The sequence below is a fragment of the Sporothrix schenckii genome, assembly GCF_000961545.1.
Source record: "Sporothrix schenckii 1099-18 chromosome Unknown Cont43, whole genome shotgun sequence".
NCBI lineage: Eukaryota > Fungi > Ascomycota > Sordariomycetes > Ophiostomatales > Ophiostomataceae > Sporothrix > Sporothrix schenckii.
In genome coordinates this window covers 1437248-1465125 of record NW_015971144.1, presented here as the reverse complement: position 1 = coordinate 1465125, position 27878 = coordinate 1437248, and the positions used below count along the sequence as shown (strand labels likewise).

Genomic DNA, 27878 nt, shown 5'->3' with positions numbered 1-27878 from the left:
CATTCTCTTCCCAACACCACTTCCTCTCACCCCCGGCATTGGCTGGGAACGGGCAATCACTCGGATTCTTCCGGGCTGGTTCGGATCGCTTCAAGAGGCAACAGAACTCGACTTTTGTCACAATGGTACCAGCGTATTGTCATAGTCTGGGGCTTGATAGGAGTGGATCCGTCAAACGATCGTCGGATCTCTCCATGGCCTCTGGTTGGCCCCCGCATTTTGTCACATTTTAGTCGGTGCCACTCGTATTCTTCCGAGTTGATAAGCTGTCGAGATACTCCGTGCAGCTGGCAAACTGTCGACATGATATCCTCGTCCGAAATCCGGGGTATAAACATGGGACTCTGCAATCATGTTCTCATGTTGTTGTCGTTTCCTTGTCTGTTCACTCTTTCACTCGCCTTCACAACCCATCACTTTGCACCACGTATTGTCTCTTGCCCTCCGTGAGCTGTTGTGAACTTGCACACGTTCTGTACCCCCCGCCCACCCCCATCATGCCCTCCTACGGCTTCGACGTGCTGGCCCGGCGCGTCAGAAACATCCAGCAGGCGCCGCGGGCCGTGCTGGTCAGCCCGCACCTGCTCGGCACGGCGTTTGTGTTTGCCTTTGCCGGGTTCCCGGCCGTCTGGGACCAGGGCTCGGCGTCGGTGCTGCCGTCGCTGCCGGGCTACGACGCGTTTTTCCACGTGTCGACGGGCGCCGACGCCGGCCGGATCCGGGACCTCGTGTCGCTCGTCTACATTGGCTACGCCATCGGCTCGGCGTCGACGTTTTTTGTCAACGACCGCATCGGCCGCCTGTGGGCGTACCGGCTGTACGCGCTGGTGTACATGGCGGGCCTCGTCGTGTCCATTGCGGCGCCGGGGCTCGCCGGGCTCAACGCGTCGCGCATTGTCACGGGCATCGGCATCGGCGCGCTGACGGTCACGGGCCCGATGGCGATTGCAGAAATCAGCCCCGACGAGATCCGCGGCATGCTGACGTCGTGGTTCGGCGTGTGCATGTCGCTGTCGCTCATCGCGTCCGTGTTCTGCGTCTACGGCGTCTACGTGCATATGGCGGCGACGCGGCTGCAGTACCAGGTCGTCTGGATCGTCCCCGTCGCGGCCATGGCCGTCGTCGTGGCCGCCAGCTTCGCGTGCTGCGAGTCGCCCAAGTGGCTCATGATGGTCGACCGCTACGACGACGCGCTGGCCGCGCTCGTGCGCCTGCGCGGCCTGCCGGCCGACCACCCGCGCGTCCGCTCCGAGATCACCGCCATCCAGGACGCCGTGCGCGCCGCCCACGTGGACGCGACGAGCGAGCGGGCGCGCATCCGCTCGATTGTCAAGGACACGTTTGGCGTCGGCGCCAACCTGCGGCGCGTCCAGCAGTGCCTCGTGTCCTACCTGCTGGCCCAGCTGTCCGGCGCCAGCCAGATCACGTCGTACCTCGTGCCCATCATGACGCTCCTGGGCGTCGCCGGCTCGACCGAGGACAAGCTGTTCCTCAGCGGCCTCTACGGCGTGGCCAAGCTGGCGTCCGTGCTGCTGGCGTCCTTTTGCCTCGTCGACACGCTCGGCCGCCGCCACTCGTTGTTCCTCGGCATCGCCTTGCAGATCGTCTCCGACGTCTACATTGGCGTCTACCTCAAGTACAGCCAGGCCGGCCCCGTGCCGCACGCCGCGTCGCAGGCCGCCCTGGGGTTTCTGTACATCCACGCCTTCGGCTACTGCATCGGCCTGTTCCTGCTGCCCTACGTCTTTGGCGCCGAGCTGTGGCCCGACCACCTGCGCACGTTTGGCGGCGCCCTCGGCCAGACGTTCCACTGGCTTTTTATTTATGCCATGAACTATGGCCTGCCGTCCCTGCTCGCCGAGACGCACAACTGGGGCGCGTTCCTCTTCTTCGCGGCCTTTTGCGCCGTCGCGCTCGTCTACGTCTTCTTCATGGTGCCCGAGACGTCCGAGCTGTCGACCGACGAGATTGACCGCCTGTTCCAGGGCCCGTGGTTCCAGGCGTACAAGACGAGCCGGCTGATTCTCGACGGCGTCGACGGCGTCGACGGGGCCCGTGGCACGGAGGGGGAGGAGGACGAGGAGAAGCGGGAGGCGGGACGTTGAGGGAGGCGAGAGGTGTTGCGTTCCAAAGAGGTGTATGGATAGTATATATAGTGTCACGATATCATTCACCAATGTAGCTATAGCCATCTTGTGAATCCCTGCCAACCCCTGACCTATGTAAACGCAAACGTCTCTGGCGCCTCTGTCAATGCGTCCTCGTTGATCCACTGCATCACCTCCCACGGGTCGTCCAAGCCGCTGCTCTCGGCCGCCAGCGTCGACGCCTCTACACTTTCCAGCCATGCCGCTGTATCTGGACTGCCTTTGTTGTTGTTAATGTCCCCCCCATTCATCCCGTTCCCCGCCAGCATCGCCATCGTCTTGCGCGACAGCGTCTCAAACATGTCCCGGTACGCCGCCGCCCGCGTCCACCGCGCCGCCATCACGGCCAACACCATCGAGCAGTCCATGCACGTGCTGCTCACGGCGCTCAGCGACCGGGCCGCGCGCGCGGCCGGCGACGTCCAGAGGCTGTGCAGGTACGTCAGGCCGGCCAGGAACAGCACGTGCAGGCAGCCCCACGTGCAGCCGACGCGCCCGAGGACAAACTGCCGGTAGTAGCCGCGGGCGATGCGCTCGGTGGCGTCGAGGCAGGCGTGCACGACGGGCGCCGGGACGGCCGCGCGGGCCTCGACCAGGTGGTTGCGGTGCAGCAGCAGGATGGAGTGGTGGTAGTTGGTGTCGTACCAGTCCGGGCTGCCAAAGAGCGTCAGGGCCGCCCCCGTGCGCGGCGGTGCCGGTGGTGCCGCGGCGCGCCACGCGTCGAGCGCAGCCTGCAGCTGCTGGATGCGGGCCGTGTAGGCGGCGTCGGTCGTGCGGATGCGGACGCGTGTCGTACTGTCGCTGAAGAGGGCGACGTGGATCTGGGCCCAGAGCCGGCGCAGACGGAACATGTGCAGCGCCACCGACAAGTCGGGCGCCGGCGCACAGAGGCCGGTGCCGCCGTGGGCGTCCGCAAACACGCTGCCGTCGCCCATGTTTTGGGGGAGCTGTCCGTCAGTGTTGTCCAGGTACTCTCCCTTACACACCAGCGGGGGGGGGTCAGCGAACGTACCTCTACATCAATGTCCCACAGCGACACGCCAAACGGCCGCCCCAGAAACAGCGCCACCGAGCAGTCAATGGCAAACGCCGTCCAGAAGGCACGCTTGCGGAGCTCGATCTGCACGCTGCCCAGCCGCGCCCCAACGCTGCGCTGGGCGGTCCGGTGGTAGCCGAGCTCGATGCACTGCCGCAGCGCCAGCCCCGTCAGCTTCCACACCGACGGGCCGGACGGCGAGCGCAGCGAGTACACGCAGCACGCCAGCAGCGCCTGCACGGACTGCAGGTTGTCCCGGTGCAGCACGCCGTCCATGGACCGCATGGCCAGGGCGTAGAGCTGCTCGGGGTCGTGGCGTGTCGTCGGCAGCAGCAGGGCACCAATGGCGTAGACCATGTACACAAAGAAGGAGGCCATGTCTAGATCCGACTCCGACTCCGACAACGGCACTGGAGGTACCGACGACACCCGCTGGACCTCCCAGAGGCGGAACGTCGGCTCGTGCAAGAACGGGTACTGGATGTGGATGTTCTCAAAGTACGCATTGCTCAGCACCAGGCCCTCTTCGTACGTGGGGGCCGTCGGGAGGTTCCTGTGCATGTCGCCGGGGATGGGCATGGGCATGGGCATGCCTGGCCGCGCACCAAGGCAAGGCCTGCCGCTCCCCGCATCGCGCAGCAGCAGCGACGTCCCAATGGCCCGCGAAAAGGCAAACGCCGACGAGGAGCCCAGGTACCGGGGCTCCATGCCCGTGGCGCACAAGCCAAGCATGCCAACGGTCGCGGCCAGGCCGTCGACGTCGCTGTCGTTGTTGTCATTGTCGTTGTTGTCATTGTCGTTGTCGTTATTGTCGTTGTCGTCATCGGCCTCTTTGTCAGTGGCTGTGACATTTGTGCGTGGCAAACGCCATGTCGGTGAGCCCGTCGTGCATGGTGTTGGTGCCTGTGTGTGTCTCTGTGTCTGTGTCTGCCCATCTCTCAACAACCCCTCGAGATACGCAACCCGCGTCTCCAGGATCTCCAGGTAGTTGCGCGGCTGGTGGCGCTTCGTGATGGGATCCTCGACCAGGCAGGCTTGCCAACGAAATTAGTCTTCTGAACATGCACACTTGCCACCTCACTCTCAACTCACGCTCCACTCACTCTGGCTGAACCGCACACAGCTGGCACACGCCGGCACGCCGTTGTCGCACCGCAGCTTGTGCTCCTTGCAGTAGATGCACGCCACCAGCATGCGCGCCCCGGTGCGGATGCGCTGCGGCTCTTTGCTGCGCCGCCGGTCGTGTGCGCTGGGGTGGGACGAGAGCATCTCCGGAGCACCAAATGAACAATTAAGAAGACAGTGGAGGTTGCACTTGTTCGCAATGGCCATGTCCAGCGAATTGGCATTTGATCCATTGTCTTGTCATATACAGACTTGTGAGGAGAGCGATAGATCGACTGCCCAGTCTCAAACGGGGATAGTGTCGGAAGAATACGACTGCGACCGTTCATTGGTGGCGTTCATCGGTGATTGAACTATTTTGTACGGGTACGACTGTGATGCTATTGCAATAGTGCAATAGGATTCCCGTGATGCACACCTACAGATGAGGCTGATCAACTCACGTCTGACCTTCTGAAATATGATTCAATTGAATGTTGTATGTATTCACGAGAGCATCTCGAGTCATGTATTCTCGTCCACAGTGTACTTGTTCTCCCCCCCCCCCAATACAACCTTCCTAACAACTATTGTGATCGATAATCACATTCCACTTGTGGTCGTTCGAAAAGATTTGGCCGCGCACTGTCGACGACCACGTGTTGCCGCCCGCGTATGTCGTCGTCTGGCACTCAATCAGCAGCTGCACGGCGTTGTCGGCAATCAGCTCACAGGGAATCGACACGGCAAAGTCGTTGTCGTTGCACAGCCAGATGCTGGCGTTGTCGCTGCACGTCAGGCGGGTGCAGCCACCGGCGCCGGGCGCACCGGCGGGGGCGCTGCAGCTGCCGGTGCCCGTGTTGTAGAGCTGCTTGATGCCGGCATCGATGGGCGCGACGTCGACCAGCGTGCCATAGGCACAGGTAAAGTCGGTCGACACGGGGTTGGGGTTCTCGCGTTTGGCGAGGCCGGAGGCAGGGGTCCGCGCGAGGCCATGACCAGCATCACGGAGGGCCTGTGGAGAGGTTAGATGGGGGGGACGTGAGCGAGAAGCGTGCAACGGCGACGGACAAGGACAGGGGTCGATAATTACCAGTGCAGATACGGTGGCGGCGCCCAGCAGGACGGCAAGCGAGAGGGTGCTCTTCATGGCGAAGCCGAGTTGTGAGGTCGGCTTGCTTCTTTTCTGTCGATCGTTGAAGTCTGCGAAGACGTTAAAGTCTGCGATGACGTTAAAGTCTGCCAAGAAAACACAACCAAACGACTAGTGGATGTAGACCCAATTGGCGGTAACGAGGCACAAGATATAAAGTCGGCAGATGGACTTGGCGGAACGACAGATGAAGCAGAACCTACTTCAATTATAAAGTGCCATAAAGGGCCATGACTCGCTGGACGGCATCACGGAGGGGGGCTAGGTCGGACTTTGTTGTCTAAAAACACCGACCGACGTTGTCCGTGGCATATTACAAGTCGCCGACATCACTCGGTGCTTCTATTTCCATTAGGAGGCTTAAGGGCTAGACAGGGCCTCGAGGGCGTGGTAGCTCCCGGGTCACGAATAGCGTATCATCTGATCCCGTGGCGCAGCGGGATCGACGCGAAGGATCGATGGCCTGGGTGGCTGATGCACTGGGAGGTCGGAATTGGCAGGTAGACGTTAGCAAGTGTGACGTTGCGCCGATGCTGCCGCTTGGGTGAATTGGGGAAACTGAATATGAACATGTTGTACTGCATAACGTAGCGGAAGACAACAAAACATCCACGACCGACGCTCCCCGTCTTGTTCTTCCTTTGGTAAGGTAATCAACGCAAAGCGATGCCAGTAGGGCCGACTTTCACGGTGGGAAGAAAGAATACTTGTAGGCGTGGGAGGGAAGAAGAAAATAAAAATAACAAAATCAATAGTATAGCACAACGTCGAGAAAGTCGACGTTTCTGCCAACATCTCCGACGCACCCCGACATCGCGCTGATCGTGTACCATGTGGGGTATATCGATGACACGGAGTGTGCATCTGCAATGGACACGAAAAGCGGAGAACATGTGCTCGTGGAAAAGCTGAAAACGGTGAGGACGTTGGGAAAGTTCAAGCTGTTGGCAAGCCGAGTCAAGATCCTTCGTTTGCTTTTTCGTTCATTTTTTTTATTTCTTGGTTCCATTTGTTTTTGGTCGTCTCCATTCCGCAGGACACTGCACTGCCCAACCGCTGCCATAGTTGTCAAAGGGCGCCCTGATGAGGCCCTGCTCATCCTTTCACGCCCTATACTTGCTGACAGGACAGGGGTTCTCTTCCCTGTTCACGGTTGTATTTGGTTCTTTTCTGCTGATCCCCTTCCCCGTTCGCTGTCCGGTCGGCCAACCTGCCGTTATGACATTCTGACCTTGTCGTTTGACATGCCTGTTTTCTTTTTGATTTAAATAAGACGGCCCTCGGCACCTCTTCGAATATAAACATACGTCAACAGCAGCGTTTGCGCGACATCTTTCTCTACTCGTTGTTTGTAATTAAAATCATTCAGTCCAGTCCGCTCTTCCTTTTTTCGCCATCCCCCCCACCATGCGGTCCCTCGTTTCGTCTGCGGCTGTTTTGCTGGCCGGCGCCGGTATAGCCGCCGCGTACCCCAACCCCGAGGGCTGCACGGGCGACTGCTTTACTCACGACCCGGCCGTGGCCCGCCGCGACGACGGCACCTACTTCCGCTTCTCCACGCTCGACCTCATCAGCATCCGGACGGCACCCTCGCTCTCCGGTCCGTGGACCGTGGCCGGCAGCGTCGTCCAGGGCCGGTCCGTCATCAACATGGACGGCAACGACGTGCTCTGGGCGCCCGACGTGTCCTACATTCGCGGGCTCTACTACTGCCTCTATGCCGTGTCGACGTCCGGCTCGCACATCTCGGCGATTGGCTACGCCACCTCGTCGACCATGGACCCGGGCAGCTGGACCGACCAGGGCGAAATCCTGACGTCGTCGAACAGCAGCCCCTACAACGCCATCGATGCCAGTCTCGTCAACGGCACCGGCCCGGACGAGTTCTACATGACCTGGGGCTCCTACTGGGGCGACATCTACCAGGCCGCCGCGGCCGTCGACACGACCTACATATACCCGTCGGGCAACCAGAAGCAGATCGCCTACAACACGCCGAGCAACGGCAACTACGAAGAGGGCGCCTATACGTACTACCACGACGGCTTCTTCTACCTGTTTCTGTCCGTCGGCCACTGCTGCTCGTACGACCCCAAGCCGGCCGCCGGCACCGAGTACCACGTGGTCGTGTGCCGCAGCGCGAGCGTCACGGGGCCCTATGTCGACGAGAGCGGCGTGGCCTGCACGGCCGGCGGCGGCACCACGATTCTGGCCAGCCACGACGAGGTGTACGCGCCCGGCGGCCAGGGCGTCTTTCACGATCCCGTGCACGGTGACGTGTTGTACTACCACTACTGTAAGTCGTGTCTGTAACGGAAGCAGGGTACAAAAGACGCCTCCCAACCTTCTCGGCCAAAGCTAATCCCCTTCCCTCCCAGTGAACACGTCTATTGGCGTCGACTATGACCACTCCCAGTTTGGCTGGAACGTCATCCACTGGGGCGCCAACGGCTGGCCAAGTCTGTGAGGTGAGGAAGCTGACAAAAAGATAACGAGAGCAAAAGGCGTGGACGTACTGTATATAGATCGACTCTGATAGTGAAAAACACATGGCCATGCCCATAAAGAACAAACACGAAAAAGTCAACTACCTCCCCTATCCAAACGCTTCCATGCATCCCATTAAAACTGGACTGCGAGAATGTAGGCCCGTACATCATACACGCTAAAACTCTGATTGCCAAACAGCATCATGCGGCCTGTTTGCGATTCATGGTCCAGATGAGGTGGCAGATGAAGAATAGCGGCCGTCTTATATCGTAGGAACAAAGGCGATGTTCTCTTCATTCGAATATCATCGGTTATAAAACCGCCATCCCTTCTTATTAACTAGGTACGAAAGACGTTTATTCCTCGTATGAAAATAAGATACTGTTCCGTGCCTCGCGGTTCTTGTCCGTGTCGCCCCACATCCACCAGCATCTCACATCGTAAACCATTCGTGTGCCACGACATCTTCGGCGCTTAGACGCTTCTCAGGGTCGTAGCGGAACAACTTGTACAGGAGATCCGCAATCCGCTTTTGCTCTGCCTCCGATGTGATCAACGACGTCCTTGCGACGTCGTCCTGCTCCCCGCTGCCCGGTTCAACGATTTCGATAGACTTGCTGAGCGCCACTTCGAGTGACCACGCTTCCGTATCGTCTTCCCGCAGCCAGGCCGCCCGGTCGTCAAAAAAGTCCGCCCGCGCCTCCCATTGTCCCACCATCCTTGTGGCATTTTGCCAAAGAAACACACCATCTCGGACAGAAGCTCGTCCGTATCATTACCATAAATCATGTAGAAGAGCGGAATCTGCTGCCGGATCTCAAAGAGCGTACACCCGAGCGCCCAGAGGTCGCACGCCGGTCCGACGGCGCTCTCCTCGTCGAGCAGCACCTCGGGCGGGAGGTAATTTTCCGGCATGCCCATGTCCGCCGGGGGGGATGCAATGGCGTACGATTCACCAAAGTCAATAACGCAAATTTGGTCCGTCAGATACGCATCGCCTAAGCGAGAGAGGTCGGCGGCAGGCGTAAGGTATCGTGGTGAAGAAGTTGAAAGGTCGCCGCCCGACTCGGTTCGTACGTGGACCTCCTTGGGCTGGCCGAGGAGGGAGAGCAGCTCGTCCTCGGACAGCTTGTTGAGGCTGGCTAGCTTGACCAGGATGTTGGAGGTCCGGAAGTCTGAGGGAAGGTGGTGTTGTTAGTTTTAAACAGGCTTTACGCGACGGTTGAAAACTGGGACGACGGGGGCGACGGGAGAATCTTCGTACCTCCATGGCAGAGACCGTGTCTATGTAAAAACTGCATCGCTTTCGTAGTCTGTTGGGCCATATCCCGGAGAACAGGGCCGGGATCCTGTTTCATCCGTAACCAGAATTCAGGCGAAACACAAGGCCCAAGAACGGGGAGCACGAGGCATTGGTGTACTCCATTTGGTCCCTCGATGGAGAAGGCATCGAGTGGAATGGCAATGTGCTCGGCACCGGGAGCGGACCGATCGAATCGCACCAAGGTAAGATCCGGAACCGCCTCCGGCGCAATGTCTGCCACCATCACCTTCACAGCGACGTACCCGGTAGTGTCACGCGTGTCTCGGCACAGCCACACGGTGCCGAAACCGCCGTGACCGAGCTTGCAAAGGACGCGATAACGGCCGGCGACGCCGATGGTGTCACCGAGGTGAATGGGATGATAACCGCCTTCGCGGTATTCTTCCAAGGGTTCGAGGCCCTCGTTGATGCCGTCCAGATACGTGCCATGGGAAGTGGCCGGCGCATGGTCAAGAACGCCGGCGTATTCAAATGAGGCGTCGTCAGGAAGCTCCGTATCCATACCCACTTCTTCGCCAACACGGGTGAGTTTGGCAGGTTGTTGATTTGAAGAGGGGAGAGTACTGTGTGGGGGCTACCAGGCGGATGAGTTCTGGCTGGATGGTGATGCCGAAGGAGAGTGGAGTAGAGAACACTGTAGCAATAGATGACAATGAAATTTGGTTCCTCCGTTGCTATCCGGCAAGTACAAAATGTACTTCTCGGGTCTGGGTTGCCTTGGCCGGATTTGTTGGCCGCTGTGGCCGTGCTGCGCCGCCATTTGTCGCGTGGCCGCTCGCATAGGCCGCTCAAATGTGCTTTGCGCCAGGTGACTCAGGCGGCTCCTCTGTATATGAGACATTCAAGTCAACTCGGCGGCTGTCGTAACAATCCGGGCGCCTCGATCAAAGACCAAGAAAAATGTACTTGTTCAACGAATGCGTATAATACTCTCATTCATTCTACGATTTTCTTCCGTTTCTTTTCTTTTTTTTTTTTTTTGTCAATCATTATTGTTTCGCTCCCCAATTTTCGTTCTGTTATTTTCATCTCACACGTTTGACACACCCATTAAGGTACGCAGAAATGGCTCCTCTGCGGCTCTTGGTCGACCTTCGCGACAGCGACGAAGACGAGTATCCCGTCATCACGGACGAGAAACGCATCGACAAGGAGACGTCTTCCATGGACAAACCCCCTCCGTTGACAAAATCGACAACACGGACAGGGAGACGAAACAACAAAAGCGGGGATCCTGGCTTGCACGAATGGCACATTTGTGGACAAAAATACTGCGCTGGAAAGAAAACAAACAAAAAACCGGCCACTACCGCCGCCCAGCCACAATGGCCGCCGCGTCCATTCACTGACCGCACGGGCGTCACCAAACGCAAGATCGCCGCCATCCTCTGCTCGTATGTGCAGCCGGACTGCGCGCTGTCGGAGGACGTCGTGGCGAATAGCATTCTCGCGCTGATCCCGGAAGACGCAACGGCGTCGAGGGACGTGAAGAGCTTTGTTCGGATTTGCGTTGATCTTGCTGAACAAATCCCGTACCATCATCCGTCGCAGCTCAAGCTGGCCAGGCTGCTGAGGGTACTGGGAGAGTCGCCCACATTTCTGAGCCAGCATTGGCTGGGGTCGGTATGCTTACGCGGCGAAACAGGCAAAACATTCCCCCCCAGAAAAAAAAAAAAAAACTAACCTCCCTCTATGAAACAGGAAAAGGAAGAAATTGTGCTGCTGCCTCATCGCCTGCTAATGGATAGGCTTTTCGCCCCAGCAGGTACGTTTTGAAGTTACTTTCAGCCAACTGCGTATTCCGCAGATCCATCTGCATTCGACAAAACCTGAGGAAGATAACTAACCTTGTCAAGTGCTTGACGCGGCCTTTCCCGACGACTACGTCAATGCCAGTGCCTTCAGAGCCAAGCTATGCGCCATGTGTACATGGGGTGCCCCACCCGGCCCGGGGTTCGACATCTTTCGCGACCTCTTTGAGACGGACAAACAATATAGTTCCGCGTTTGTGAAGAACACCCTGGTCAAGGGAGCAGCGCAATGGGTCCTTTGGAACGGCCACGGCATGTTCAGCTACATTCTATACGACCAGGACGGCGACGGAAGGTTTGTGGCCAAGGTTGGCAATGCAGCGGGCCTGCCCCCTTTCCAAGCTCGTTCTGTGGAACGGTGGCGGTACTGGGCATCAAAGTTTGAGGAGGTCGGGACCTGGTCGGATGCCACGGACGAGTGCAAGGACTTGGCCGCACGTGCAGCGAGGATCATGCATGCCTTGGCGGAGAACATGGTATTTGCAGTTTGATGCTTGATGGAGTGGGTAGGTAACCTTCAGTATACTTTGCGAATGGGGATAGTCCTAGCTGTCTGTACGCCATGATATAACGCGTTTCCGTATTAGAATAGCAACATGTTTAGTGAATGGCCTCGAAACACTGCAGGGCAAGGCAAACTTGGTCAAACTGTCTTGCCCTTGTTGCTCTCTTTACCCTGCTTCCCCAAAACGCTTAATGCTATATGCCTCCAAAATAGGGTCGACGTCGTGTCTCACAACCGCCTTGGCCAGCAGCTCGCCGACTACCGCCGCCAACGTCACGCCCGAATGCATGACGGCCACAGCCAGACCCGGCAGAACGGCAGCATCCACAATCGGCAGTCCATCACCCGGCTGCGGTCGCTCGCCTACCGTGAAGAAGTCTAGGTCCAGCAGGGCCGCGTCCTCGGGCCGGAACAGCGTCTTGGCTTTGTCAACGAGGGCGATGGCGTCCCGGCGCTGCTCATCTGGACTCTCGTTGCCAACGTTTCCGCCCGCAAAGTCGGCACCAATCACCAAACGGCCCTCCACAGTCTGACGTACGTGCGGTCCTGCCGATAGGATGATGCCCTTGAGCAGTCGCGTCGAGATGGGTTTGGTGTGCGCCAGCAGGCCCGGCCGTGGATGGACAGGCAATTTGACGCCCACCGATGCACAGAGAGGGACGGAACCCAGACCAGCCGCTAACACGACGTGATCTGCCTTGATTTGAGTGCCGTCTTCCAAAATGAGGCCAGTGACGTGGCCAGACGACCAGAGCAACTTGGCAACGCCTTTTGTGACAACTTGGGCGCCCTTTGCCTTGGCCTGCTCCACGAATAGCTGGGCGGCCAGCGCCGGCTCGACTGTGCCCTCGTCCGGTGCCCGCACGGCCCACCCAGCGGCAGGACGTATTTCGGCCGCATCCGACAGACCGGGCTCCAGTCGGGTGATGTCCTCGTCGGTCACTTTGTCCAACGTATAGCCCCAGCGCGTGTGCTCGTCGATAAATGCAGCCAGCTCGTCGGCCGGCTTGTTCCACTGGATGGTGCCATGCCAGCGCACCAGTCCGTCGAGACCGGGCACGTCGCTGGCCAGCTTGCGCCAGACGGCCATCGACCGCCGTCGCAGCTCGTAGTACGGCCGTACATTTCCGCTGTTGGCGTTGATCCAGGCAAATGAGTTGGGTGTGGCGGTGCCGCCGATTCCGGCCGCAGGGGCGACGACCGTGACGTCGGCATGTTCGACGGCGGCCAAATGCCAGGCAATGGAGGCGCCGATGATGCCGGCGCCGACGACGACAATGTGAGGGCGGTCGGATGCCATAATGTTGTCGTGCGTTTGCATTGTTGGATGAGGAAATACGGCCAAACAAAACGAGCCACCAAGACGTAACGTCGCAAGATGATGCAACATTCTTAGAACCCCGCGGGCCGCATGCCAAGACGGGCCGGTGTCGGTCCAGCAATATAGTCTGGAACTAGATCCCATATCGGCGTCTTCGAAATTGAGTAACATCTAACCAAAAAAAAAAAAAAAAAATAGCTCTGCCTTTCCTTGGAAGCACTCCATATATTTTATTTGCTGCTGGTTCACCTTCCGTGGGAATAAATGCTCGAGGTGTGCCGACTACAGCAAACATATATAGTTGCCCAAAGGAGGTACGGAGTACGATACCAACATCATATCCACATGTCGGCCTCGAGACCCGCGGAAACGGCCCAGATAGTGAAACATTGCACCCCCGGGTCTGGCTATGTCAAGGATGCTTCCTGTGCGTTGTTTACTCTGTCACGGCCGCTACGGCACGAGAGCTTTTAGTGAGCGGACAGGTATTCATAGCAGTCAACTCCACTGAAGACCACGCTAGAGGAAACTCTGTCAGAGATGCCGCTTGAATCTCCGGTGGCTGCACATGTGTTGGCTTTCTTTCACAAAATAAAACACAAAACAACGAAGAAGAAGACAAATGAAGGTAATGTACTTAATAAGAAATTCAGGTAACACGCCCCAAATTTAAGTTGAAAAAAAAAACTCAAACAATTCCTGTTCAAAAAGATTGCCCAGACGCGGGATCGAACCGCGGACCTCCTGCTTACTAGGCAGGCGCAGCTACCACTGTGCTACCCGGGCCATTTGACGCTGCGAAATCTGTAAGCAAGCACTATATAGGCAGGCTTACTTTCTCCTCACGTGAAATAATGCTAGATTCTCCACTAACTTGGCGACGAACCGCTGAGCTTCAACCCCAGCTTCTCTCAACTCGACAATCTTCACCGGACAGTGACATTCAAGCTCAGGCTGACCCACAACGACACCCACCCTCCCAACTTGATCTGAATCCAGAATCTCTTGCGACGTCAAACCACTGCCGCCAGTTTCACCTCGTATCCCTCCACCAATTGGCCGAACGACATCCATTCCCAGCAGCCTCTCCTCGACCTTCTCAACCGTCTCTACTATCGTCACCTCGTCGAATCCAACCAGCCATGTCCGCCCCCGGCGCCACCAACGGCGGTGCCGGCGCCGACCAGTTCGGCGACCTGCTCGACCGCGAGTCCCAGCTCATCGCCCAGTACATGCAGCACGCCAGCGCCCTCGTCATGGCGGCCACGTCGCGCGTCTCCAACCGGTCCACCATTGGCGAGGCGGCCGCGAACCGTCTGCGGATCGACGCCGAGGTCGCGGGACTGCTGCGAACGGCTGAGAACTTGTGCACCCTCACACGCCGCATCCGCGAGCTGTGGATCGTGGGCGCGCTGCGGGCGTCGGGCGCGGGCGACGCCGAGGCGGAAAGCAAGATTCGGAGCGACGTGGCGCCGCTACTCGCACAGCTCGAGGGCATGCAGCAGGCGACGCGGACACGCGATTTGGGGCGATACGGGACCTACCAAACGACAGCCACGGGTGGACCGGTGCCGCAGCCGACGCAGGTACAGCAGGCACAGCAGACACAACAAGCTTCACAACAGTCACAACCACCGTCACAACCACCGTCACAGCCACCAGGCGAGGCAACAGCATCATAGTGACAACCTAGTGAGAGCCTTGCACATTACTACTACCCTAGCCTTGTACGATATCATAGCAACTGCGTAACATAATACCAAACGTTTACACCATAGTTACTTCTTCATGTACCAACGCCAGATATGCAAACATTGAAAAAAAAGCTGCCCTCCGCTTACCCCTCACCCTCGTCGGGGTTCTCGGCGTCCTCGTCAGGGTCCTCGAGAAGATCCGACGGCCCGCCAGCACCACGTGCGCCGTCCTTGCTGCCGCCCTGCCCGCCAAACCGCTCAAAGGCGGCCTTGTAGCCGCCCGGCACCGCCCACAGATAATAGCTCGTGCGGAAGTTGTCCAGCTGGTGGAAGAAGGCGTGGAACACGTTCTGCGTCTCCTCCACGTCCCAGATGCGCCCGTAGATCTGGCTGTCCTTGAACGCCCGCAGCTCCGTCTCGTACACGCCAAAGTCGAGCGGCGCCTTGCCAAAGTTGGACTGCGCGCGCGCATTGTAACTGTCAAACACCGGCCGCTCCAGCAGCAGGCCGAACCCGGGCGCGCGCGGGATGCTGATGCGCCGCGGGCCGTAGCTCAGCGCCATGGCCGGCGCCGGGTCCGTGCCGCAGCGCGACACCATGACGGCCATGGCCACCATCTTGCGGATCTGGTGCATCATGAAGCTCTGCCCGTGCACTTTGAGCGAGAGCCACTGCGTGTCGCGGATCTGGATCGGCGCCGGGTTGACCACAAACGACTTGATGTGCCGCTTGGCCGACGCGTCGCCGTGCGCTTTCTGGATCGTGTAGTTGTGGAAGTTGCGCGTGCCCTCAAACTGCGTCAGCGCCTCCTGCAGCCGCTGCAGCCGCTGCGGCGTCACGCGGTACGCGCGCTTGGCGGCCATGTACGCGGCCTTGATGTCGCGCAGCGCCTGTTCGACCGCCAGCTTGTGGCTGGGCACCGTCGTCGTGGGTTCGGCGGTCGCGTCGGTTTCGCCGTCTGTGTTGGCCGTCGTCTCCGTCACCGCCTCAGCCGTTGCCTCCGCAACAGCCTCCTCCGTCGTCTCCGTCGTCTCCGTCGTCTCCGTCGTCTCCGTCGTCTCCGTCTCCGTGGCCCCAGTGGGCCCATCCGCCTCGGCGTGCTCGACGTTTTCAATGTCATTTTGTGTGACCAACGATACGTCGTCGCCCGCGTGCAGGCGCTCCGTCACCAGCCGCCGCACCTCGGGGCTCAGTGCGTTCAGAATCGGCGCCACCACCTCGCGATCCACCGTCGGCCAAAAGTCCTTGACGTCGTCCAGCCGCTCCATCATGCCTGCAAAGACAGACTGGTCCGTCTTCTCGCCATCAACAGCATCGCCAGCTGCTGCCGTCGCCGCCTCCTCGTCGGCCTTGGTGGACCATGACACCATCTCCCGCCCCAGGAAACTCTCTGGATGCGGCGGCAGCAGCGCGTAGCTCGGCAGCAGGTACTCGTACCACCGCGAGTCGCACGCCTGGTAGCAGCTGAAGCTGTTGATCGTCCGCTGTATGCCCCACACGCGGATCTGCGCCGGCAGCGCCGCGTTGATCTTGTCCACCACGTCCGCGTCCTCGACAATCAGCTTCAGCGAAATCACGTTGCCCGCTGCGTGCACGCCCTTGTCCGTCCGCGCGCACCGCACGAGGCTCGACTTCTTGGGGTCGTCCGCGTTGGCCTTGGCAATCGCGCCCGCCGCCACAAACGCCGCAAACAGGTCGCCTTCAATCGTCTTCTCGTCGTGGTTGATCTGCATGCCGCGGTAGCCCGTGCCCGCGTAGCCAATCATGACCGCCACCTTCCGCTTCGGCCGCCGGCCCTCGGCGGCAATTTCCTCCGCCGAAAAGGGGATGCTCATGTTGGACGGCCGCGCCTCCCACATTTTTTCGTCTCCGTTTTCGCCGTTGTCTGCATTCTCCGCATTCTCCGCGTTGCGGCCGCCATGCAGGCGCCGCCGCTTGACCGGCCGGTTGTCCTTGCGCCAGGTGCCGTTGTCCTTGGGCTTGGCGCCGTGGCCGCTGTGGCCGCCGTGGCCGCCGCTGCGGTGCTTGTTGGCGCCGCGGTAGTTGTGGCTGTGTTTGGGGCCACCGCTGCCGCCTCCTTCACCGTCACCAGCCATGATTGTCCCGTAGGTGCGTCGAGGAGGCGTCGTCCGTTTGGCAAGGTTCAAACGACTTGAAGAGAGAAGCAACGTCAGGTTGGGAAGGTCGGCTCGTCGTGACAAGGGAGGTCGCGTGGTGGCCGTAGAGCAGTGCGACACGAGATGAATTGCCTTGGAAGGCAATTGGAGTCGACAAAGGGGCTGTCGCATGTCCAGACTCAAAGACAGCAGGGTGCTGGAATTGTTCGTCCCAGACGTGTCTTTGAAGCTCTCGCCGAAATACTTTTATTTTTTCGGTTAGCGCCGATACAGCTGTGAAATTTCTTAGTCATCCAATTAACAGACCTGGGTGGCAGCTTTGAAAGCGCATTTATAAAAGATTTCTCAAGAAAATTTAAAATGCAAATCATTAATTTAATTGTTGTAAATGTTGTAGTACCTTTATGAATAGTGTCGCAATGTTGTGGGAAAACTAAAATAAAATGTCCGTCATTACCAGCCAAGATTGCTTAAACCAAAATCCCACGGAGCAGAGATATTAAGAGTAAAAAAGTAATATTAAACATTTTCATGTTTAAGAATAATTCCAAAATAAAATATAACTCAATATTTGATACATGCAGAACTATTCAAACTCTCTGAATACAATGTGGTATTCCAAAATCAAGTCAAGTCATTCTGCGCTCGTTTCCTGTTCGTCGTCGTGAATCATTACATAGTTTGTCGTTCAACGTGGTTGTGTTTTAAGCTCACCAAGCCGAAGCCCAATCAGCCGGCTCCGGGTCGGCAACGTCGTCGTCGTCGTCATGTTCGTCACCATCACCGGCAGACGTCTCCGGCGGAGGAGTCGCGGGCACCTGCGCCTTCATCTTGCCCTTGCCCAGCTCGCCCGCCAGGGCATCGCCTTCGTCGGCGCTGTCGTACTCCGGTTCGAAGCTGTTCTGCGAAGACGATTTGTTCTTGGGAGGAGGGCTGCGAGCGTCCGGAGGTGCGTCCTCTGACGACAGCGACGACGTGGATGATCGTCGCTTGGACACGAACTCCTTGTATTGGGGCGACGCGGCAAGAATGGCATCCTCAATGACACCCGCCGTCCGTTCGTGGCCAAAGGCGCGGGCAATCTCGACGGGTGTCGCACCGGGGTCCTCCTTGTCGTCGTCGTCGGAGGTAGCGTCGAGAGAGACGGTTGCGTCGTGGTCGGCAGTGTTGTGGTCAGCCGTGTTGTCAACGCGGTCCTTGTGACCTTGATCCGCTGCGCCATCGACCTTGTCGTGCTTGGCATGCCCCAACGGCCGCCCTGGCGCGACCTCGCCCTCGCCCTCGCGTTCTTTGCGCTCGGCCTGTCGCTTGGCCTCGTCGTCGTCGCCCAGACACACGCGCGCGGCAATGCGGCCAATGCGTGCGGTGGGATCGGCGCCGTTGGCGAGCAGCCAGCGGACCATGTCCAGGTGCCCGCGCGAGGCGGCCGCGTGGATCGGGGCGTAGCCCGAGCGTGAGCGCGACCGTTTGGACGGCGACGCTGTCTTGGCCTTGGCCTTGTCCTTGCCCTTGTCCTTGATTTTGGCTGTGCCCTTGTCCGTCACGTCGCTGTCGTCGCCACTGTCGTCGTCGCTGTCTTGATGTCTGTCTGCGCCATCGTCGTCCGTACCTGCCTCTGATTGAAACGGGTGGACTGCATTCACTGACAGACCATGCTGTAGCAGGAGCATGGCCAGCGCGATATCGCCCACGCGGCTGGCGGTGTGCATGGCCGTCTCGCCGTACTGCGGCGTCTTGTAGCGGACATCGCCGCCTTTGCTCATGAGGAAGCGCAGCATCGACTGGTTGTTGAAGTAGACAGCCAACATGACAGGGGTGACGCCGCTGCGCAGCGGGGCATTCACCTGGGCGCCACTTTTCATCAGGTGGAAACACATGTCGGCACGGCCGGCGCGCACGGCCATGTGCAGGGCCTGGCTGTGGCGGTCGGTGGTGCGGGCGTGGACGTCGGCGCCGTGGCGCAGGAGCAGTGCGACGACCTCGAGTTCACCGTGGGCGGCAGACGCGGCCGCGTGCAGCGGTGTGCGGCCGTTGGCGGCGGCGACATTGGGGTCGGCGTTGGCGAGCAGCAGGCGGGACACGATGGCGGTGGAGTCGCTCTGGACGGCAAGATCGAGGTACGTGGTGGTCTTGTCAAACGCAGCAGTGACATGATGGATGTCGGCGCCCCGTCGCAGCAAGAGGTCGATGGCAAAGATGTTGCCCACGAGGAGGGCGGCGTACAGCGGACGCAGACGCACGATGCCATCGTCCGGGCCCGCTGTGGCCACGGCCATCTCGGCATCAACGACCTCGGGGGTCTTGCGCAAGTAGCGCCCCATGAGTGTCGAGTCGTAGCGAAAAATGGACTCAACAAAGGGGGACAAAACAAGGTCGCGGCCCGTGGCGCGGGCTCCGTACGTCAGCAGGGTGGTCACGAGCTCGCGTGGCAGGGTCGGCCGTTTGGGGTGCATGAGGGCGTAGCCGAGGGGCGTCACGCCGCGGTCGTCGCAGACATTTGGATTGGCGCCGTGGGCAAGCAGATGCAGGACAATCGACACGTGGCGCTCACGGCAGGCGATGTGCAGCGGCGTCAGGCCCTGCGCATCACGGACATCAACCTTGGCGCCGATTTCGAGAAGGACCAGGGCCGAGGCGACGCAGTCGGTGTTGCTGGCGAAATGCAGCGGCGTGTTGCCGCTTCGGTGCCGCACATTGGGGTCGGCGCCGCAGATGGCGAGCATGGACACGAGGGCGGCGTTGTCGTCGTCGACGGCGTGCGACAGCACAAAGGTGCCGTCCTCAAGCATGTCATTGAGGCTCATGTCCGACATGAGCAGCGTGACGATGGTCAAGTAGTCTTTTCGGTCAATGGCGGCAACAAGGTCTTCTTTGCCGGCGGGTGATTCCGTGCCATCTTTGGATGCCTCGATTCTTTGCTTGCTCTTGCCCTTGCCCTTGTCCTTCGTGGTGTGCTTCTCGTGATGTGGCTGCTTCTTTTTCTTGTCCTTGCCCCGGTGCCTCTTTGCCGCCTTGGCCAAGCTCACACTGCTCCAGAAGGTGAAGAACGCGGCGCGGTCACGGCGGCTGCTGCCGTCGTCGAGGAAGTAGCGCGTGTCGCTGTCGTCGAGGCGCATGCCAGTTCCGTCCTTGTAGAGGGCATCGGTGGAGATCATGTTGATACTGGAATGTGTTAGCGGCTCGTAACGGGTCGTGCGCAGAGAGGAGGCGTCCGAGGGACGAGTGTGACTTACTACTTGCACGTCGTCATATGCACTTCGATGTTTTGCTCAAACGAGCACAACTTGTGCACGGTTGCGAAGATGTAGTTGTCGTTCCAGCGCAGCGGGACGGCGTCTGGGTCCGGGAGAAAGCGGGAGCTTTGTCGCCGCACGGTCCAAACGCACGCTTCCTCAATGGTAACCAGGTAGTTGCGCAACTCGGGCATCATGTCCTCGACTCTGGGCAGCACGCGCCGGCTCCAGGCCAAAGGCGACTTGTGCGTCCGGGCCGGGTTCCGATTGACGGTAAACGAGAAAGAGGCTGCATGCTTTGTCGTCTTTTGTTTTCCCGCCTCGGCACCCTTTGTCTTTTCTTCTGTCTTGCCCTCTGTCTTGCCCCGCGACCTGTCCTTCGGCATGTCCTTCGGCGTGTTGTCGTTGTCCCCAAGATGCGGCTGGTAGATGTTGACGTCTCGGGCAACGCTCTCGACGTGTGCCACGTTCTCAAGCATGTCGCGCAACCGCTCGAGGAGTGTCTGAAGAATGACAACGTGGTTGTAGAGCAGCCGCAGGGCGACCCATGCGCTCTCGTGCTGGCGGATGACGTCGCGGATGCCGCAGTTGCTGCGTTTCAGCAAGTCGATGGCATGGTTCAGATTGAACGCCAGGGCGGAGGACATGCGGTGCTTGCGGTCCCCGCCGGTGGCACGATATGATCCGGGCACAAGCTCCGAGGGTTGCCAGATGGTGTTGGTGGCCTTGACGGGCGGCGGCGGCGTGAGAGATGCCGGCAGGCCAGCCAAGTGGGCGTTGGGATGCGCCTTTGGGCCGCTGGTGGCGACGGACGGCATTGTGGGCGGAGGGACGGGGGACAACAAGCAAGGAAAAAGGGCGCAAGTGACGGGAGAGTGAAGGTCGCGCTGTTCGAACGTCGGAAGCCCTGCCGATGTCGGGCCAGGGAGGTCGTCGGCGGTCTCAAGCTCAGACGAGACACAGGACGCGGGCAGCGTTGTCCTTATTGTCGCCCCGGTTCACTGCTGTCCGATATGGAAATCCAGAATTCCTTCCGCGGACAATGGCGGTCGGGGAAGAGGTGGTGCGAGCAAAGTTGACACGAGGAGACGCTTGGCCTAGTTTATGGCAAAGCGGAGGAACAACGGAGTCGCTGAAAAGCCAGGCAGACACCGGCCAGGCTGTGCCACGTGGTGGTTGGTGGACAGTTGGGCGAGAGGGAAAGAAAGACCTTTCATCGCAATTTCCAAGTTTGGCTTGTGCGTTGCGGCTCTGCTGCGGGTGACCAGCGACAGCGGGCAGGAGCTGGTTTTTGCGCTGCCGTGCGGAGTATGCCTTAGCAGACATGGAGTCGCCAGACGAGGAAGGATCGCCAGACAAACGGGGCGAGTTCAGCCCTCTTGCCGTCTGCTGGCGGGAACGACGTACGCTAGACAGAGCGGGGGAATGGGGCAGGCACGGTGGGCAGTTTCCTTAGTCGTTATGGGTGAATCGGGAAAGCGCAATTGTTCATCGTGCTTTATGAATGTTCTCGCGGTGATTTCTTTGCTTTAATGATCCAAGTACTTAACATCGCTCTTCATCCCTATGCTCTACACTGTCATCCGTTTTAGACGACGCTGTCCACTATTGCGACAATAAACTGCCATGCCTGGTCGGCAGGTGGCGCAGAAACCCCACATCTGCCGCCTTTGGACCCCAAAGATGGCGCAGCACATCAGTAGTCGGAAACGCATCTTCGTTTCTGTTGCCTCATATCCAATGAAGCCGTGTCAATCCTTGGATGCAGTTGGCGTCGTATATCACCACAATATACCACCCGAAAAACCTCACTGAAGATTTCCCTCTTTGGACCTGCTCCTGTGCCGTCCCTGCTCCAACCTGCTTAGTGCATGTGCTCCGAGGATTTTATGTACACGATATGTAGCATGTACAACCAATTTTATGTATTTTCAATATGATCCGTTTCTTTACATGTGTTTTGTCCGTAGTTTTGTGAATTGGTGATAAAATAGATCAGCAGTGGTCATGATCTTTGTTTACGATTGTTCGTTGTTGATCTTTTAAATTTTTAAAAAAAAAATCAGCGAACAAAATTCGTTCATCAAAATTTACAATATTTTTCCTACCGAAAGTAAATAAAGTAAACTGTGCTCTTATCCTAAAAATACATGAAAACTCATGTACAGTGGAAAATAGACCCCTCAACGTTGCCGTCAAAACTTTGGCAGGCCGTATTGTGGCGGCGTGGCCGGCACCTCGCCCGCTTTGTTGACCGCATCCGTCCGTGCACCGAGGGCCTGAAGACCCGCCGTCGACCGTTCTAGACGGTAGCCCATGGCAAAGTGCAGCGGCGTGTTGCCGTTGGCGTCGGCCTCGTTGAGAAGAGCAAGGCGGGCGGCGGCTTCGTCGTCGTCTGTGGCCTCTGTTCCATCGCCGCGCGGACAGCACCGGTCCAGCAACACGGTGAGCAGGGCCTGCATATCGGTGGCAGCGTCGACGGCGACGGCCCATTCGATGGACTCGAGCGAGTTCTTGGGCGAGAGGCGGGAGACGGACGAAAAGAGGGCAAGAATCAGGCCTTGGCCATCGTGGCGGGGGATGGTGGCATCGCCGCCGAGCTCGAGCACAGTCTGTAGCATGGGGATGGTGTCGAAGGCGGTGGCGATGTGCACCGGTGTGTGGCGCTGGCGGTAGCGTGCGTTGATGGTGGCTGCGCGGATGGTCTCGTCGGCCGTGAGGAGCCCGACCACGTCGAGGGCTGCCGCTGAGTTGTCCTCGCTACCCGGCATGTAGCCGAAGAGGTGGGTATAAGGGCCCAGGAGGGCCGCGTGAAGGGGCAGAATCACAGGGACGGCGTCCTCTGGGGTCGGTGGTTCAGGCCATGGACTGGGAACAATGGTGGCATCTGTTGAAGCGAGAAGCCGGCCGTGGTCGTTGGGCAAGAGCTCCAGGAGCGTCTTGATGCCGACGGGGTTGCGGTACAGGGCGCCAATGGCCAAAGGCGACAAGAAGGCCCATTCGTCTCGAGGTCTGCTGGGGTCATAGAGATCGTTGGAATGGGCCAAGTGCCGGACGGCCTGTGCCCGGTTTTGATACACTTCGACGCCTGCCTCGATCAGAAATTTCAAGATGGCCGGGTCCGTGTCTGGATGCCCCATGGCCAGTGCCAGAGCGTTTCCGTATCCGCCCGGACGCGGCCGAAACTCGTACAGATCGTCGTCGTCGTCGTCGTGGTTGTCGTCGTCAATCCCCTCCTCGTTTTGGAGGTCGGCCTCTACTTTCTGTTTTAGATATTCGTCATAGGCAAACCAGATTCGTTCCACAGCGTGGACGTCGGCGCCGCGCTCCATCAGGAAGCAGAGCAACGTGAGCCGGTCTTCTGTCGGGCCATGATGCTTGCTTGCCGCGGCCAAAAACGGCGTCAGACCGAGATTGTCGACTTCGTTAATGTCGGCGTCCGGCATGCCGTCCAGCAGCAGTTTCAGCGTGTCCAAGCGGCCCATGGCGCACGCGGTCGTCAGCGGCGTGCCCCAGGACCCGCGGTCGTCCCAGTCGTCATACCCGGACTGTGTTTGGAGATGGGGCGGGACGCTGGCCCTGTGCTTCAGCAAGGCCGCGACAAGGTCGTTGTGGCCCAGCCTGACGGCCAGCACCAAGGGCGGGTCCATCCTATCGGCCGGGCACTCGAGCGTCAGCAGGCCCGGCTCGACGCGGATGAACTCGAGCATCGCCGGCAGGTCGTTGGCCTCGACCACGGCACGCAAGTGCTCGAGAAAGCAGAAACTGAACATGTATTGATGTTCCGCATATCGCTCTTTCGACGAGAGGGCCGGGCACATGGCCTGCAGTCTTGTGAATGCCTCTGGGTCGGGCGTCCTGTTCGTCGCCGAGTAGCGAATGGCGCGGAGGGCTGCATGGAGGGCCGCGTCGCCATCGGCGCTGGTGCTGACGCCGTGTTGTTCCTGCGTGGCCATTTTGCTGGGGAGTAGAAGTAAGCGACGGCCCAGTGTATGATGGGAAGCCGCCCAGTTGCGGTTTTGTATCCCGACGGAAGGTGCAGATGCGTTCCTTCCTGCAACGTTCAAACACCTGCCAGTTTTGCCCGTAAAATTAAGGAGCACAATGAGGCCAACCAAGACACGTGCTCGAAACGTTGTGGAATTTGCAACAGTAAGGAGGGAAGGATGGGCTCTGAGACGGGGGATTCAATTTCTTTTAAATTAATGGAAAGTGTTATTGTCCGTGCTAAAATACAATAAAATACAAAAAAAGACGCTTTGTCCGTGTATGATTTGAATTTCGTCCATCCAGTCTCCTCGCATTTCGGTGATGCGAGCAACAGCCAACGGTCTCCATCACGTGACAGGAGTTCCTTTTTGAGAACACATCGCGTTCGTCCCCCAAAACAAAGCATTTGCTCCTTCAATCTCTCCATCCATCAATCAATCACTGCATTTAATCCACACGTCTTTTTAACAATGAACTCATCAGAAGCGACCCATTCAGGGTCTCTACGAGTCTTGTGTGATATCCCCTCGATTCCGCGACACCCGACGACTGCGCACGTGAAGTCCAACCCCTGACCTGTTTGTTTACCATTGTACCCCTTTTGTGCTTTTACCTCTTTTCAACATCTTTCCGCCAAGCAAACGCGTTTGTTAATTCGCCGCCACTAACATACACCACAGCCTGTCCAACGAACACAGAACTCCTGAAAGCCTCATTACTTTGCCTTCGTCGTTGTCGTCGGTGGTGTTGTTGTTGTCGACGTTTTTGTTGTCGCCGTCGCCGTCGTCGCTGCTGTCGTTCGCGCGTAATAATTTTAAGTTTTACACGGAGTCGCGCGGCGTATTTAAAAACGTCGGTACTGTGTTTAAGGTTTTTTACCCCGTCGTACGTACGAACCCCGCCACCGATGAAAAGAACGTGTTTGCCGTTGGTCACTACGTTAAACGTATCCACGACCTGTCCGACACCGAGAGTCAAACCTTTCTCGAGTGGTTCAACCAACTCGTCGTCTACAACCACGACCTATAGGTACGTCTACGTTAACAGGACGTTAACGACCTGGCCGTCTGGGACAACCGCAGCGTCTACCACGCCGCCACGCCCGACTACATTTACGAGGAGGGCCTGGGCGAACGCTCCGGCAGCCGCGCCGTCAGCCTCGGCGAGAAGCCCTATATTGACCCTAGAGCACCAGCCAGCGGGAGGCCTAGCGCGCGGCGCGGAAGTGAGAAGGTATTGTCTGATGTGTTTGTTTGTGCGCTGCTCGATACGAATACTCATGAATATAATTTTGCATTGGAATTACCGAGAATATATTGTACATGAGCTTGGTCAAGTATTAAACTCCTGTGAATGGTTTAATGTTAATGGCTTACCCTCTCAAACCACGTTGCCGTCTGTCTTCCGATTACTCCAAACTTCGTGAGCGTTTGTTCCGCCGCGTCGTTGTCGGCGGTGTGCCTTGCGTAGGAACTCCGCCGGCGTCGTTCCGTGCATCTGGACGCGCACCGAGCGCAAGCAGCGCCGCCTGTGCGTGTGGCAGATCATACCCCATGGCCCAGTGCAGCGCTGTGTTGCCGTCGGCGTCTGCCTCGTTGATGCGTGCGAGTCGTATCGCCTCGTCCTTTGCATCGCCCGTGTCTAGCCAAAGCAAGTCGCGAAGTAGACTCGTCATGCCAGCGGTTCCGATGCTTGTGTCGATGGCAATCACCTCGGGGTGGTACAACCGACGCTGCATCCGGTCGCAGTGCCAGTTGCAGCCCCCCGTTTTCGAGCACAGCCGCAGCAGCGAGGCAAACACAGAAAAGAACACACTGCGGCCGGTGTGGGGAACGGGCGGGCGCGGGTCGGCGCCGGCGTCGAGCAGCACACGCAACATCGGCAGACGGTCGAAGCGCGCGCCCAGCTGCAGCGGCGTGTACTGCATCCCGTCGTGCGGGTGCGTGGCATTGATTGTGGCCGCCCGGACAGCGGCGTCGGCCGTCAGCAGTTGCACCGTGGCCACGCAGTCGTCGAGGTAGGCCTTGCGCGCCGCCTCGCTGGTGATGTTGTAATCGAACGTGACCCGTAGCGTGTCCGGATCCACGGCGTGCTCCAGTGGCTCGTCGGACGCGCCTGAGAGCCGATCGCGTGTGCGGATCTCGTTTCGGCCGTCGACCCCGTACGCCTCGTCCAGCAATACGGTCTTGCGATACAACTCGGGCTCTCGAAAGTGGGGGACTCGGACACGCTCATCCACGCGGCCGCATGGCGGTCGTCTCTGCCAGAACAGCGGCGGTCTTTGGATCCAGGGCGCCAAGATTGGCTGGGATACAAGGGGCGACAAGGTCCGAGTAGAAATCAGCACCGGGGGTCTCAAGCAGTGCTGCAACACCAGCGGCGTTGCGGCACAGCGCCGCAGCTGCCAACGGAGTCAGGTAGGTATCGGGGCCCTGGCCCGGCCCGTAGACGCGTTTCTCCTCGGCACGGATGGTGTCAATGCTGGCGCAGTTAATAGCAAAGGCCGCCTCGCGGCCCACGTCGAGGACGGACGGTGTTTTTCTCCTCTCTGCATCAATAAAAAGTTTCGTTTCCTCGTCGTCAACATCGTCGGCGACGCCGTTGTCGCCCCGGCCGTCAAAAGTCGCTGTAGGAGAAAAATAGCCCTCGTGCACATCGAGGCCGCCGTCGTCGATCAGCATGCGTGTCAGCCTGATGTCGCCGCCCATTGGCCGGACGAGTGCCTGGATCAACACGTTGCCAATGCGGCGCGGCCGGTCGACCAGCACCCGCAAGTCGGGAAAGCCGTTCTCGGTCCATGTGCTTTGGCATGCATCGAACGCCTCCTTTGCGGTCTGCCCTATGCGTGCAAAGCCCTTGTCCGGGGCCTCTTTCTTGGCACTGTGGGCCAGCAACAGTCGTACAATCTCGACGCGGCGTTCAGACTCCTTATCCATGGCTACTGCCTCTGCCGGACTCACGCCGTATCTGTCTCTGTCGGCACGCGGTATCGTCCGCCGCGCATGCCGGGCCACGGTCTGCAGCGGCGTGTATCCGTAGTTGTCGCAGGCATTGATATCGACCTCGGGCATCCTAGCCAGCAGCAGCCGCACCACATCCACATGCGCATTCAAGCAAGCGGCGGTCAGGGGCGTGCCCCAGACGGTCCCGGTGTTTGCGTCGTACTTCTCTTCCAAGTCGTAATTCTTCTTGACGTCCTTGCGCTGTTCATACGTCGATGCGTCGAGGGAGTCGAGCAGCACCTCGAGGATCCGTACGCGGCCCTGCCTGGCTGCGTTAACCATTGCTGGGGAGCCGCCGCCTCGAATGTCGTCGTGCCAGCAGAACAGTTCGGGCCCCACGAGCCGAAGCATTTCACGCATCGCCAACACGTCGTCGAGGCTGATGATGTGTTCCAAAACGCCCACTTCCTCCATCAGGTCTTGTATATTGTCCCAGGTCCAGGAGCCGTCGGGCTTGACGTACGGCGGTCCGCAGAGGATTGGAAACTGGTCCGGCCGCACCGGGACCTTGGGGTCGTATTTGCCCGTATTGCTAAATAATTCGGCGGGGCGAGCCGCGGCTGTGTGAAACTGGTGGACGGTGTGTGATATGAGGGACTGTGGCGCGCGAATTGAGGACAGGCGAAATCTCGAGACGTGCACCGGACGGGATACGAAAGCATCACGGGCCTTTAGTGCCGTTGATGCCCTGGAAAATGGGCGAGTAACGTTATACCACATGCTGCATCGATGGCTGAACCAGAATTGTCTGGAGTGATGCTGCGTAAAGAAGAGGGAGGAGAAAAGGCTCGGAAAGAATGGACGGTCGGTCCCTTTTTGTGCCTGCTGACAGTGGAGAAGCCAAGACCTGCTTTAATAGGTATCGGCCGTTAAAATACGTCCCAATGGCCGTTGTAAAGACATTACTACATCGTTATCAAAACAATTGTCGACAACGAACCCAAGGGAGTT

General features: G+C 58.8%; 14 protein-coding genes and 1 non-coding gene across 15 annotated transcripts; 4 read left to right on the top strand and 11 right to left on the bottom strand.

The window, feature by feature from the left end:
- Positions 1 to 497: 497 nt before the first annotated feature.
- Positions 498 to 2105, top strand: SPSK_02437 (uncharacterized protein; the record flags this gene model as incomplete). The annotated part of the gene is made up of 1 exon (XM_016729309.1): positions 498 to 2105. One exon carries the CDS (start codon positions 498 to 500, stop codon positions 2103 to 2105), a length of 1608 nt encoding a protein of 535 aa, XP_016589205.1.
- A 113-nt stretch (positions 2106 to 2218) lies between these two features.
- Positions 2219 to 4515, bottom strand: SPSK_02276 (uncharacterized protein; the record flags this gene model as incomplete). The annotated part of the gene is made up of 3 exons (XM_016729148.1): positions 2219 to 3094; positions 3160 to 4217; positions 4287 to 4515. The coding sequence occupies 3 exons, from the start codon at positions 4513 to 4515 to the stop codon at positions 2219 to 2221; spliced, it is 2163 nt and encodes a 720-aa protein (XP_016589204.1).
- Positions 4516 to 4867: 352 nt separating this feature from the next.
- SPSK_02784 (uncharacterized protein) lies at positions 4868 to 5437 on the bottom strand (the record flags this gene model as incomplete). The annotated part of the gene is made up of 2 exons (XM_016729649.1): positions 4868 to 5302; positions 5381 to 5437. 2 exons carry the CDS (start codon positions 5435 to 5437, stop codon positions 4868 to 4870), a joined length of 492 nt encoding a protein of 163 aa, XP_016589203.1.
- A 1410-nt stretch (positions 5438 to 6847) lies between these two features.
- Positions 6848 to 7907, top strand: SPSK_02627 (arabinan endo-1,5-alpha-L-arabinosidase; the record flags this gene model as incomplete). The annotated part of the gene is made up of 2 exons (XM_016729495.1): positions 6848 to 7736; positions 7819 to 7907. 2 exons carry the CDS (start codon positions 6848 to 6850, stop codon positions 7905 to 7907), a joined length of 978 nt encoding a protein of 325 aa, XP_016589202.1.
- A 456-nt stretch (positions 7908 to 8363) lies between these two features.
- SPSK_02506 (protein kinase) lies at positions 8364 to 9756 on the bottom strand (the record flags this gene model as incomplete). The annotated part of the gene is made up of 3 exons (XM_016729375.1): positions 8364 to 8630; positions 8678 to 9105; positions 9195 to 9756. 3 exons carry the CDS (start codon positions 9754 to 9756, stop codon positions 8364 to 8366), a joined length of 1257 nt encoding a protein of 418 aa, XP_016589201.1.
- A 563-nt stretch (positions 9757 to 10319) lies between these two features.
- Positions 10320 to 11556, top strand: SPSK_02563 (uncharacterized protein; the record flags this gene model as incomplete). Its single annotated transcript, XM_016729432.1, has 3 exons — positions 10320 to 10877; positions 10956 to 11019; positions 11111 to 11556. 3 exons carry the CDS (start codon positions 10320 to 10322, stop codon positions 11554 to 11556), a joined length of 1068 nt encoding a protein of 355 aa, XP_016589200.1.
- Positions 11557 to 11736: 180 nt separating this feature from the next.
- On the bottom strand, positions 11737 to 12891 carry SPSK_02584 (D-amino acid oxidase protein; the record flags this gene model as incomplete). Its single annotated transcript, XM_016729452.1, has 1 exon — positions 11737 to 12891. The coding sequence occupies one exon, from the start codon at positions 12889 to 12891 to the stop codon at positions 11737 to 11739; it is 1155 nt and encodes a 384-aa protein (XP_016589199.1).
- Positions 12892 to 13604: 713 nt separating this feature from the next.
- SPSK_11245 lies at positions 13605 to 13677 on the bottom strand. Its single transcript has one exon. It is a non-coding gene; the product is annotated as a tRNA-Thr (tRNA).
- Positions 13678 to 14033: 356 nt separating this feature from the next.
- Positions 14034 to 14573, top strand: SPSK_10476 (uncharacterized protein; the record flags this gene model as incomplete). Its single annotated transcript, XM_016736870.1, has 1 exon — positions 14034 to 14573. The coding sequence occupies one exon, from the start codon at positions 14034 to 14036 to the stop codon at positions 14571 to 14573; it is 540 nt and encodes a 179-aa protein (XP_016589198.1).
- Positions 14574 to 14728: 155 nt separating this feature from the next.
- On the bottom strand, positions 14729 to 16681 carry SPSK_02340 (tRNA pseudouridine38-40 synthase; the record flags this gene model as incomplete). The annotated part of the gene is made up of 1 exon (XM_016729212.1): positions 14729 to 16681. The coding sequence occupies one exon, from the start codon at positions 16679 to 16681 to the stop codon at positions 14729 to 14731; it is 1953 nt and encodes a 650-aa protein (XP_016589197.1).
- A 731-nt stretch (positions 16682 to 17412) lies between these two features.
- Positions 17413 to 19857, bottom strand: SPSK_02256 (uncharacterized protein; the record flags this gene model as incomplete). Its single annotated transcript, XM_016729129.1, has 1 exon — positions 17413 to 19857. The coding sequence occupies one exon, from the start codon at positions 19855 to 19857 to the stop codon at positions 17413 to 17415; it is 2445 nt and encodes an 814-aa protein (XP_016589196.1).
- Positions 19858 to 19934: 77 nt separating this feature from the next.
- Positions 19935 to 20753, bottom strand: SPSK_02710 (uncharacterized protein; the record flags this gene model as incomplete). Its single annotated transcript, XM_016729577.1, has 1 exon — positions 19935 to 20753. The coding sequence occupies one exon, from the start codon at positions 20751 to 20753 to the stop codon at positions 19935 to 19937; it is 819 nt and encodes a 272-aa protein (XP_016589195.1).
- Positions 20754 to 20883: 130 nt separating this feature from the next.
- On the bottom strand, positions 20884 to 21261 carry SPSK_10483 (uncharacterized protein; the record flags this gene model as incomplete). Its single annotated transcript, XM_016736877.1, has 1 exon — positions 20884 to 21261. One exon carries the CDS (start codon positions 21259 to 21261, stop codon positions 20884 to 20886), a length of 378 nt encoding a protein of 125 aa, XP_016589194.1.
- An 869-nt stretch (positions 21262 to 22130) lies between these two features.
- SPSK_02392 (uncharacterized protein) lies at positions 22131 to 23891 on the bottom strand (the record flags this gene model as incomplete). The annotated part of the gene is made up of 1 exon (XM_016729264.1): positions 22131 to 23891. One exon carries the CDS (start codon positions 23889 to 23891, stop codon positions 22131 to 22133), a length of 1761 nt encoding a protein of 586 aa, XP_016589193.1.
- A 1442-nt stretch (positions 23892 to 25333) lies between these two features.
- Positions 25334 to 27647, bottom strand: SPSK_02272 (uncharacterized protein; the record flags this gene model as incomplete). The annotated part of the gene is made up of 2 exons (XM_016729144.1): positions 25334 to 26185; positions 26250 to 27647. 2 exons carry the CDS (start codon positions 27645 to 27647, stop codon positions 25334 to 25336), a joined length of 2250 nt encoding a protein of 749 aa, XP_016589192.1.
- Between the last annotated feature and the right edge of the window lie 231 nt (positions 27648 to 27878).